This window comes from Miniopterus natalensis, chromosome X, assembly GCF_054644295.1.
Source record: "Miniopterus natalensis isolate mMinNat1 chromosome X, mMinNat1.hap1, whole genome shotgun sequence".
Lineage (NCBI taxonomy): Eukaryota > Metazoa > Chordata > Mammalia > Chiroptera > Miniopteridae > Miniopterus > Miniopterus natalensis.
Genome location: NC_142103.1, coordinates 60,537,663 through 60,550,254, shown reverse-complemented (window position 1 = coordinate 60,550,254; position 12,592 = coordinate 60,537,663). Strand labels below are relative to the sequence as shown.

Here is a 12,592-nt window from a genome sequence, read left to right as displayed (position 1 = left end):
CCAAAATATATAAAGAAAGGACTCATTAACACTCAACACCAAACAAACAAACAACCCAATCAAAAGGTGGGCAGAGGTCCTGAACAGACGCCTCTCCCAAGAAGACATACGAACAGCCAATAGATATAAAAGGATGTTCAACCTCATTAGCAATTAGGGAAATACAAATCAAAACTACAATGTGATACAACCTCACACCTGTGAAAGCGGCTATTATCAACAAGACAAGCAATAACAAGTATTAGAGAGGTTGTGGAGAAAAAGGAATCCTCATTCACTGCTGGTGGGAATGTAGACTGGTACAACCATTATGGAAAGCAGTCTCGTGATTCCTCAAAATATTAAGAATGGAGCTACCATATAACCCAGCAATCCTTCTCCTGGGTATATACCTGAAAAACTCAAACACATGTATTTGAAAAGATATATGCACCCCTATGTTCATTGCAGCATTATTCACAGTGGCCAAGACATGGAAACAACCAAAGTGTGCTGCGATGGAGGACTGGATAAAGATATGACACATGTAAACAATGGAATACTACTCAGTCATAAGAAAGCATGAAATATTGCCATTTGTAACAACATGAATAGGTCTTGAGAATATTATGCTAAGTGAAATAAGTTAGTTAGGAAATGCTAAGAACCATATGATTTCACTCATATGTGGGATATAAAACTGAAACTTGTGGACACAAATAGCAGTGTGGTGGTTGCAGGGGAAAGAGGGTGAGGGGTGGGGAGTGAAGGGGGTCTTAATACACGGTGACAGGAGAAGATATGACTTTGGGTGGTGGGCACACAGAGCAATATACAGATCTTATAACATAGAAACCCACACCTGAAACCTATATGGTCATATTAACCATTGTCGCCACAATAAATTTAATTTTAAAAAGTGGAGAGAAAAAACTTCAAAAAAATCAACACAACAGATCATATATGGGGAACATTTATGCATGGAGTTGCTGTTCTTTGTGCCACTCAGGGTGCTATTAGTTCAACACTCAGAAATCCTCACAACTGGTTTCCCAAATACCAAGTCTCAACAGATGGTTCAGCTGCTCCTTAACAAACAAATGGTGACCAAATGAGAAATGAACTTATATCATTCGAAGAATAAAGAATGTCTACTCTTTCCTTGATCAAGTGAAAGGACAGACAGAAAATCAGGGTCAGGATGGAGGAGTAGGATGATCCTGAGCTCACCTCCTCCAACAACACAGCGAAACTGCAACTACTTACAGAACTATCACTAGGGACTACCCGAAGACTAGCAGGACATATTTTTCTATAACTAATAATATAAAGAAAAAGCCACATCGAGATTGGTAAGAGGGGCAGAGTCATTGTCTAGTTAGGGCCTACACTCAGAGTGCGATGAACCACAAGTGGTAGGGATATCACAACTGCAGAGGTCCACCCTGAGGAGCATGGGATCTGAGCCCTACATAGGGTCCCCAAGCCAGCACACCCACATCAAGAAAAGCAGTCTTCATAATATCTAGCTATAAAAAACAGTGGAGTTTACGTTTGGGAGAGCTGAAGGACTATAGGAAACCGACTTGTCTCTCAAAGAGCTCATATACAAACACACTCACAATGAGTCTCAGCACAGAGGCACCAGTCTGAAAACTGCCTGGGTCATATGTGAAGGAGATACATTGACCAATCTTAGGACAAGAGCTGGAAGATCAGGTATCTGTTGAAATTTTCTATGAGGATGGAAGTGCTTGTAGATACCATTTTTAAAATTCTCCTTCCACCTAGCTGGCCTCGTGCTGGAGGGTGCAATTTTTTACATTCTCAATTAATCTTGGTAACACTGTTCACCCCACAGTGGGCATTTTGGAGGTCCCACCCACCCAACCTGACAGCTCCAACTGGCACCCCTCCAAAGTGGTTTCCACTCTACCACCAAAAAGAGGCACCCTCAGCCTACACCAGAACCCACCCAAAGCATCTCCAACCCTACACCCAGCATGTAGATTCAGCAGGCACTGTGTCCTTCAAAAACTACTGTCACCCTGTCAAAGTTTAACGGTGGGCTCAGATAGAATCAGTGCCCTTCAAAACAGGTCCTGCACCACCACACCAAGCAGGCGGCCCCAGATGGTATCAGTGCCCCTCCAAAGTGGCTCCCAATTCAAGAGCAAGGCCCCATACAACAGTGCACTCTCAGTAGCCAAGGTCAAGCCTTCCAGGCAGTAGCAGTGAAGGCCAGTTGCTCATATAAGTGTGCCAGAAGCCGTTGTGGTAAAACCCAGCAGCAAGCCAGACCAGGGTTCTGACTTGCACACAACTGTTCCCAAAGAAACCACAGCCAGACCTCACAGGTAGCCAGGGTGGGGGACAGCCTCATCCAGCAGAACACGGGTAGCAGTTGTGGCTGGGCCTTGTGGACAACCAGGCCAGAAGCCAACCCCACCCAACAGTGCACCCACAGCAGTCACAGCCGAACCTCACAGACAGCTAGGCCAGGGACCTGCCCTGCCCACCTGCAAGTTGCCAAGTGTCAAGGCTGAGTCTCACAATCAGCTGACCTGGGGCCAAATACTTTCCACCAGCACACCCCAGAAATCACACCAGACTACAACAGATGAGTGGACACAACCCACACAAGGGAAACCCCTGGAACACCTGGCTCTGGTGAATAGGGGAGAATGTGCCACTGGGTACCACAGGACACCTTCTATATAAGGCCACTCTTTCAAGAACTGAAAATGTAGCTGATCTACCTAATGCATAGAAACAAACGGAGTTAGACAAAATGAAGAGATAAAGGAATATGTTCCAAATGTAAGTTCATGACAAAACCTCAGAAAAATAACTAAACAAAACAGAGATATTCAACCTATCAGATAAAGAGTTCAAAGTCATGATTATAAAGGTGTTCACCAAATTCACCAAAGAAGAACAGATGAACACAGTGAGAATTTCAACAAAAAGAAAATATAGAAAAGGATCAAACGAGACTGAAGAATACAATAACTGAAATGAAAATTACACTAGTGTGAATTAACAGCAGATTAGATGGTGCAAAAAGAATATCCAGTGGAAATCATCCAATCAGAACAGCAAACAGAAACAACAAAAAATTTTTAATGGGGTTAGTTTAAGGCACATCTGGGACATCAGGTGTACTAACATTCACATTATAGGGATCCTAGGAGGAAGAGAGAAAGGGATGGAAAACCTATTTAAAGAAATAAAAGCTGCTCTGGATGGTGTTGCTCAGTTGATTGAGTGTCATCCCATGCACCAAGAGGTCACAAGTTCAATTTCTGGTCAAGATACATGCCCGGGTTGTGGGCTCAGTCCCCAGTAGGGGGTGTGCAGGAGGTAGGCAATCAATGTTTCTCTCTCATCAATGTTTTTCTCTCTCTCTCCCACTTCCTTTCGCTCTGTAAAACCAATAAAAACATATTTAGGAAATAAATAAATAATAAAATCTGAACACGTCCCTAACCTTGTGAAGGAGACATCCAAGTTCAGGAAGCACAGAAATTCCCAAACAAAATGAACCCAAAAAGACACACAACAAAACACATCATAATTTAGATGTCAAAACTTAAAGATATATCATGTATTTATCAGTAGATGAGAGGATAAAAAAACTTGTGATACATTTACACAGCAGAATACTACACAGCCATAAAAAAGAAGGAAATCTTATCCTTTGCGGCAGCATGGATGGACCTGAAGAGTATTATGCTAAGTGAAATAATCCAGCCAGAAAAAGACAAATACCATATGATCTCACTTATATCTGGCATCTAATGAACAAAATAAAATAACAAACAAAATAAAAACAGACTCATAGATACAGAGAACAGACTAAAAGCTGTCACAGGAAATAGGAGTTATAGGGCTGGGTGAAAAAAGTGAAAGGATTAAGGAAAAAACAACAACAGTACAGTAAAACCTCCATATAACGGATTAATTCAGGAGAGGGAGTTGTCTATTAAAGCCAAAATTCCATTATATAATAAAGTAGGTTTACTAAATGTGTATGTTAAAAAATTGACAAATTTATCTGTTTTTACTTATGTAGACACATTTGTGTAATTAAAATTAAGTACGTATGAAAAGTTTAATTTCACATAAAAGCTTTCTATATGTATTACTGTAATTTTAAATTTATACTGAATGGGTCTAGTAAGTGCATGCATTTACCAGTCACCCAAGTAAATAAATGCCCATGACCGGGCATTGGTTTAGTGCATGTGGGAACACTGGCTGGCACACGACAACAGAACCAATTACTGTGAGATGCAATATGACCACGTGCTAATCATTCACTGAACATTGTTTAAGAGTGCTGACTTGGATTCAAGTATGTAGGCTATAGTTATAGATATGCAATATTTATTTATGTCAGTGAAATTACTGTAGTGTTTTTTCCAACATATGGCCTATTCACTAAAATTTGTTAAAAATAACAGTGAATTAATAACAATGAATAACCAGTTAACTTAATTATAAGCAAATCTTGTTTAAAAGTATTTTAAAATTAACAAGGTATTAATTTTTACATATGACATATGGATAGGAAATTTTGTCCATTAAATCCAAAGTCAATTAAGTTGAGGTCCGCAAAATGAGGGTTTACTCTATGGTGATTACCAGAGGGAAAGAGGGGTGGGAGATGTAGAAGACCGTAAGGGGGGATAAATGGTGATAGAAGACTTGACTTGGAAGGGTGAACACACAATACAATAAACAGATGATGTATTATAGAATTGTACATCTGAAACCTATATAATTTTATTAACCAATGTCACCCCAATAAATTCAATCAAAAAGTTTTAAAAAGTTAAAGATATAGAGAGAATCTTAAAAAGGGAAAGAGAAAAATGACCAGTGACATACAAAGTAACTCCTGTAAGAGAAAAAGCCGATTTTTCAGTAGAAATTTTGCAGGCCACAGAGAATAGCAGAATATATTCTATGTTGTGAAAGGAAAAAAAAAACAAAAAACTTACATCCAAGGCTACTATATCTGGCAAGGCTGTCATTCAGAATTGATTGAAAGATAAAGTTTCCCGGACAAGCATAAGCTAGAGGAGTTCTGCACCTCTAAACCAACATTACAAGAAATGTTAAAGGGAATTCTTTAAGCAAAAAAGGCCAAAACTATAAATGAGAAAATTCATGACAGAGAAAATCTCCCTAGTAAAGGCCAACATACATTAAAGGTAGTGGATCAATCACTTATAAAGCTAGTATGAAGAGTAATAGACAAAAGTAGTAAAAAATTACCTATATCTACAAAAATTAGTTAAAAGACACACATACAAAAAGATGTAAAATATCACATCAAAAACATAAAACATGGGACAGGAGTAAAATGTGGTGCTTTCAGAATGTGGTTGGACTTAAGCAGCAATCAACATAAAATAAACTGCTATATATATAGGTTGCTATCTATGAATCTCATGGTAACCACAAACCAAAAACCTGTAGTAGATACACAAAAAAAGGAAGAGAATGGAATCCAAAAATAACATACCTTCTAAGCTTGGTTGGAGTAGTTACAGTGGAGAGGTTGGGGAAGAAGCCAATTGCAAAGGGTTTGAGGAGTAAATAGTACGTGACGAAGGGGAGATGCTTGCCATTTCTTCCAAGGCAAGACTGTCTGTGACCCAGGGTAGGTAAATATGTGTACATTTTACCTTTAAATATATATATATATTTAATTCTACAACCTTCTTTAGTACTGTCTCCTTTTTCTCACAATCACATTACCTAATATATAAACAACTCCAAATAAGGATTATGAAATTAAAATTGTTACCAAAAAATGCATTCAGTAGCCTCTGAACCTGAATATTGCTGCCCACAGTACGGTACAATCCCTCTGTCTTGATCCCTATGGAAAGAAAATCAAGTCAATTTTGTTTATATAGCTAGAGCTTTCATAGAGAAAGTAAGTACTTACACACTGGAGTCAGTTCAAACAGGAAAGGATTACCCTATTCTCTCCAAGCTCTCCAGCCCTCCCCTGCAGTAGGGGAACAGTCCTGAAGCATCTCTTCAAATTATATTCTCTTCATACTTTCATTTGGGTTGTACCAAGACTTCATTAATCTGAACAGAAGTGAACACACTCTATAGTAAATAGAATAATATGCTTAGCAGCAGAAGACTGAGGATGGTGCTACCATTTTGGAAAGGAGCTAGGATCTAAGTGAAAAAGAAGCAATATCAACCTTCAGGATGTTCCTGAGCAGTGATAAAAAGGAAGAGAGGGCTGGAGTATGGCAGATGTAAAACAAAAGGCCATTTTGTGCATGGAGAGGACTGAAGCAACATTTCAAAGAAAAAAATAGACTGCTCATACAGTACACTGGCCGATAGTCTAAATATTGTCAGAGAGAAACTAGAGAGTTTCATCAACCTGGAAAAATGCTTATTCCACACTTGTCTGAATTCAGCTTTGCACCCATCAATTTTTAAACCAATATGTATCATGGCAGAAACTAAACTCTTGTGTATTTAGGACTACCATCATAATACTACTTTAGGAGTACCAGGTAGTATTTAAGAATACTTTATAAGCCATTTGAAGCTCTTTTTCTTTCAAAGCAGAAAGTCACAAATTTTCCAAATATGTTTGGATTCCACTGGTTTGGAATTCACTGAAATTATACAAATTGTGTCTAGTGTTCAATGTTTATAAACAGTGTTTATTCCTGAAATGGTTCATGAACAATAGATGACATCATTGCTACTTTCAAGAAATTGCCCCAAAATAAATTTAGACTGGTTGCATTCAAACACTGCCAAGGCTATGGTTCATTATCTTACCTTTGGTCTCAATGACATTGATGCACTTTCTAACAAACTTGAAGCCCACTTCATTCAACTCCACTGTTTCAAGCAAACAAAAGCAGAGTTAGATCTTGATGTGCACAAGCTTCACCTACCAATCATTCAATTATCATGCTAAGAGACTGCAGTGAGGAAACTAGGGGTTTGTTTGGTAATCTCCAATCACCCTTAAATGGAAAGGTCCTCTACCTGAGTGGAGGGGTTAGAGTTTTCACTCTTGATAACACAAAATGCTTTCAGTTAGCCCCCTGTATTATGTCTGCTTTAGGAATGAGCAACATCAAATGTGAAATGCTAGGTTGGATATGCACACAATTTCTATCATGTGTCCAAAACAAGAAGGATATGATGTTTCTTTATATTATTACTGCTACTCCCACCATAAGCTAAGATAAAGTGACATCCTCAAGAGACGCATTTTTTTCAAAATACGTATAAATTTCATTCCACACAGAGGCATCCATAAACACACTTGCATCAATTTTACTTATCATTGATGACAACATTTATTATGATTAAGACATAGTACATGGCAGTTTATAATGTCAGTAGATCAGAAATTTGACTCACTTTCTTCCTGTTTCGTTATGGGGCTGTGGTAGATCTACAAAAGAAGAGAAACAGAAAGAGCAGTGGCTGTTGTGAATCACTATATGTAAGTATGGCAAATAATATTAAATCAAAACCATTAACAACTCAAAGGCTTTAACGAGAAGGAAAAGTGGGCTAAACATAATCACCTTTGCCCAGGTCCCTAGGAAACGGTTGAAATAACAATCCCTGAAGATTACACTGGATTTTACACTGCTCACTGCAACTGAAGTTATAGGCCTCTTAGACATTTACTTAGGTAAAGCTTGGAGGGTTTTTCTGATGGAGCAAGAGAGCATGAGAGAAAGAAAATGGATTTCTCATGCATACCTGGGAAATAGGCATTGATGGTAAAATGTAAATGTTCCCAATATCAACCTCCCTGACCCCCAAGACAAGTTAATAGGTGTTTCTCTGTGGAAAGGCAAGTGTCCAGCTGAAAGAGATCCATGCACTGACCAAGATTTCTCTGCATTATCTTGAAGTATACATTGTGATAGCTATGAAGAGACCAAAGAGGAGATACTTGACTCTTCAAGTTTAGTCCTGGCTCTGTCTTTCACCTCATTATGAAATCTAGGGCATGTATTTTCATTCTCTAGACTTCAAAATTCATGTCTAAAATTATCAAGATTGGAGTAGACGCTCCTTCAAGCCCCAATCTTCTTTGACACTTTAAGCAAAGGCACCCAAAACATGTGTAAGATTAATAGATTGGGGTGTTAAGTAAAGCAGCAAAGACATTAGCAATGTGAGCTCAGCTGCAGGAAATAAGCCCTCTATATGTCATCTGTTAGAGTCTGTTTTAACAATCTTTCCTTCTAAAATATTTTTTTTTTTTGTTATATGCATGTATACCCATGAGTATTTGAGTGATTTTAGAGAGGTTTCTGTGCTGGCCAGCCCTTGATGCCACTTTGATAAACAAGATATTTGTAATAAGTCTGCCATAATCAAGCTGGTAAGGTCCACATTCAGTAGGCCCATATTCTAACATTATTCTCCACACTAAAACCCTTCTGTATCCTTTGATGTTTAAAACCTAAAGAAAGAACAATTTCAGGAGAGGGACTGAGGAGTAAAATTCCTTGCTAAGCCTCCTAGCAGCCTCCTAGAGAAATACCAAAGACATGTAATAGTTAAGCTCCAATTTCTGGGAGGGGAGGGAGAGGACAGGTCCTTGACTACTTTCTGGATGGCACTCCTCACACCACCACTTCTCATTTATGGCTATCTTCTTGTTGCTATAAATGCAATCTGGGATCTATGCACTACAGTTTAGATACCAGGGCACTGAGTACAGACAGAAAGAAAACCCTGGAATATATTTCCCCTCCTAGTAAGGGGAATAAACAAGGAGATTAGACTATATCCAAATACTGTTGACTCTCAGTGGCTTTGCATCCATACTTCATACTATTTAGAAGCACCTAAAACTAATATATCACATTATGGTTGACAGACTAATTTTCATTTGATGTTCATTTCATTCTATCAACCCTGTGAAGTGGGTAGAAAAGAGATTAAAGCTATTTTACTGAAGAGAAGAAAACTGAGTCTCAGAGAGATTGAATTAACGTGCTCAGGGTTATACAACCACTGAATGGCAGAATCATGATCCAAATCTAGGCCTTTCATATTTCAACACTATAAAGCTGATATTATTTCATATGCCATTAGAACAAACCTACTGGGAAGATACTGAAGAGAGAAAATGCTTTTCAATTATTTCTTACTGTTCATATTGGTCTTTATAGAATCATTAACCCTTTTAAGTTATTGCCTGTCCTCCTGTGCAACAGTCTTCTAAATAGTAGTGCATCTTGGGATACAGGATGTCAATGCCATCTCCTCTACTAGCTGTACCCTTAAAGGTAATAAACTGACTTGAGGGTATAATAAGGGGCAGTGAAACAATTTTGAATAAAATCTTAATAAATGCTTGTTCACAGCCATGCCAATTATTTTAAATCCATCTATATGAACACATATTAATTGTAGAAAATGAAAAAAGGCTTAGTTTTCTTTAAGAATATCTTGTAGGCACAGCTGCATAATGTAAAACTGGGGCAAGAAACTACGGGCCCTGGATTCTAGGCCCAGCTTTGATGAGGGTGGTCCTAGAGAAGTTCTTCACCCTCCCTAGAATTCATGTTGTCTTACTTGTTTGTTTGTTTTTAATTTATGGATTTGAGAGAGGGGGAGGGAGGGAGGGAGAGGAGGGGAGGGGAGAAAGAGAAACATAGATTTGTTGTTAAGTTGTCTAACTTGTTAAACAAGAGATGGTGAATCAACAAAATTCCTTCTGGCTCTAAAAATTTTGAGTCAGATGGATCTGTATTACCCTTTAACTGTACTAGACCCATTTGAACCACTAGAGGGCACTCACACGCTGGGCTATGCTGCAGAGGTATCACTAGTGTCTGAGGTAACTTACAGGCTCTTTCCCATCCATGGCCTCCATCCATAGCCTTCTATTAGCTTCTGAAAGGGCCTGCAGAGTGATGGCTCCTGGCCTGAGGAAAGAAAAATGAGAAGTTGAAAGCAGAAAACTCATCTGAGAGAATGGAGTCTTGTGATCTAAGGTCCCTTTCAGCCCAGGGAGGTGTCACACTGAGTAGGCACAGGCACACAGAACTCAAAATGTTCAAAATCTGTTTTACTCAGAAAATAACAGAACATTTAGAGAGCAGTAACTTTGGGAACCCTGAGGGAGATAGTATCAGCAGCATCATGCTAGGATGGGGCAAGGAAATAGGAGATGCCAAATATCTCGCCATAATACACACTTAAATTGGCCTTCTACTGCTTGAGCCAAACTGAGGTTCTCTCTGCCTCTCTCAGAAGCCAGCGGTTTGGTCTGGGCTCTAGGGGTTAGCATGTTTATCATGGGCACATTCATCTTCAGGAAAAAGGCTTTGCTACTTCCACCACCTAGGATATCCAGGAGCATTTCCAGATGGAAAGAACTCAACAACATGCATAGTGGCTCAACCCCAGTGACGAGGCCTTTTGGCTGACTTAAGCAATCTTATGACTAATAATAACAACTAAGAATTAAATGCTCACTAGGTACCAGGTTCTGTTCTAAGTACTTTATAGGTATTAATTTATTTAATCTACCCAGGAAGCCTATAAAGCAGGTACTATAGTTTTAAAAAATCCTATTTTACAGAAGCAGTACCTGAGGTATAGAGAAGTTACCTAAATTCACATATTGGATAAAATATAGTGGACCAGGATTTCAGTTTAGTAATTCTGGCCTTGCAGCCATGTTCTTTCTTAATCACTAAATTATAGGGCCTCTTCTGCATGGAAGGGGGCCTCAACCCCAATATTATTCTATTTACTTGCAGGCTACCGATACCCAGAGATATCCCAAGTTTCTAAACTGTGTATTGCCTTTTTAGACCTTCAAAAACCAAACTGGAAACAGGATTGACCATAGTATTGCAAGCATAAAGTCTCCTTGCATTCTCTGCCTCACTGTGCCATTATGAGAAGCTTGTTCCTCTCACTCCTCCTATAAGATGAGAACTCTCTCAGTCATAAAATGATAAGAACAATGACGAGAGACCTTGAAAAAGTCACTGGGCCTCTCTGGGCCTGTTTCATTATTCATAAGGGTGTTGAAACACACAAGCTGGGAGGTCCTTTCCAGTTCTGATATCATGGGATTCCTATTTTACCTGCCTTTCTCTTACTTCATTAAAGTACTCCTTAAAAAAGAAAGCTCTTAAATCATCCTTTAGCAAGAATCAATTGAGCCTGGCCTGCGTGACTCAGTGCTTAAATGTCGACCTGTGCACCAAGAGGTCACTGGTTCGATTCCCTTTCAGGGAACATGGCTGGACTGTGGGCTCAATCCCCAATATGGAGCATGCAGGAGGTAGCTGATTGATGTTTCTCTTTCATCAATGTTTCTATCTCCTTCTCCCTTCCTCTCTGAAATCAATTAAAAAAAAAAAAAAAAAAAGAATCAACTGAAAACCAAGACTTGCCTTTGGATACTGGATTTTTTCATGTTATCTTTCCTCTTAGAAACACCCAACCTTTCAGATATATCTTATGGGGCTAGAAAGTCTAGAAATCTTTGTAAAAGCAGCTATGCAGCTGAATCCTGCAGCTAGGAAGAAGGTGAACAAGCAAATGGGCAACAGACAGAAAAGCAGAAACTGAGGACCAGATGTGATATTAAAACCATTCTGGAACTGAGCTTCCCTATCTGAGAAATCAAAAAGCCAGTGTGTGGTGTGTCCTTCCTTCACCTTACAGAGAAGCTGAAAGAATAAATAAGTGACTATTCAGGAAGCATTTGGAGATTCTTAAGTACTACAGAAAGTCAAATTCAAAAAACAATATTGTTTAAGAACAGAATGACAAAGTAGAAAGAGTGCTGACTTCTAGTCCAGGGTCTTCTATTATAACCTAAGACAAATCCTTTGGCCTCCCTGAGGTCTCAATGACCCTTCTGGAACAAAAAGGCATACACAGCATATTTTGCAGAAGAGTGTAGCAATTAAGAGTGTGAGCTTGGAGAGTAGAATGCCTGGATTTAGATACTGGCTCTACCATTTTCCAGCTATGAAATCTGGCTTGCTTACCTTCTCTCTGTCTCCTTGTCTTCGTTTGTAAAATTAGGACAATAATATCCCCTACCTCACATGACTGTGATGAGGACTAAATGATATTATCACTTAAAGGGCTGAGAATACTGCTTGGCACATAGGAAGTATTCAGCAAATGTCAGCATTCGTGTTGCTGCTGCTGCTGCCATTATTGCCATTCAAGCTCTGATGGATTATGAGCCTGTGGCTTCAAATACTTGTAGGAATACTAAGAAAATGTTATCCTCTATTCCTGAAATAGAAAAAAAAGGACGCAAAGCCTCCTTTTCTCTGTGCTGCAGGAAACATGAGTACAGGTGCCTGCTGCCTGCTAGACAGTCCAACTCTGTTCCTTAGAGCAGAATGGCTAGACAGGAAAACAGATGTCACATTCCTCAGAAAATGCCACATGTGCAGAAGTGCCTCAGCATCCATTCGATGTTATTTTTGACCTTCTATTTCACAGCACAGATATTTTGCTTACAACAGACAATGGAATTAAGTTAAAAAGAACATGGGCTTTGGAAACCTACAGACCAGGTTGTGAGCCCAGCCTTGCC

At 39.1% G+C, this 12,592-nt stretch overlaps 1 protein-coding gene across 2 annotated transcripts in view; it reads right to left on the bottom strand.

Annotated features, from left to right (window-relative positions):
• Positions 1 to 12,592, bottom strand: part of OPHN1 (oligophrenin 1) — a 507,400-nt gene that overhangs the window by 172,017 nt on the left and 322,791 nt on the right. For both annotated transcript variants that reach the window (XM_016203882.2, XM_016203883.2), the window contains 4 exons: positions 9,863 to 9,941; positions 7,405 to 7,438; positions 6,811 to 6,873; positions 5,798 to 5,872 (listed from right to left, as the gene is read on the bottom strand). In XM_016203882.2, the coding sequence (XP_016059368.1) occupies positions 5,798 to 5,872; positions 6,811 to 6,873; positions 7,405 to 7,438; positions 9,863 to 9,941 (251 nt within the window). The remainder of the gene's footprint in view (positions 1 to 5,797; positions 5,873 to 6,810; positions 6,874 to 7,404; positions 7,439 to 9,862; positions 9,942 to 12,592) is intronic.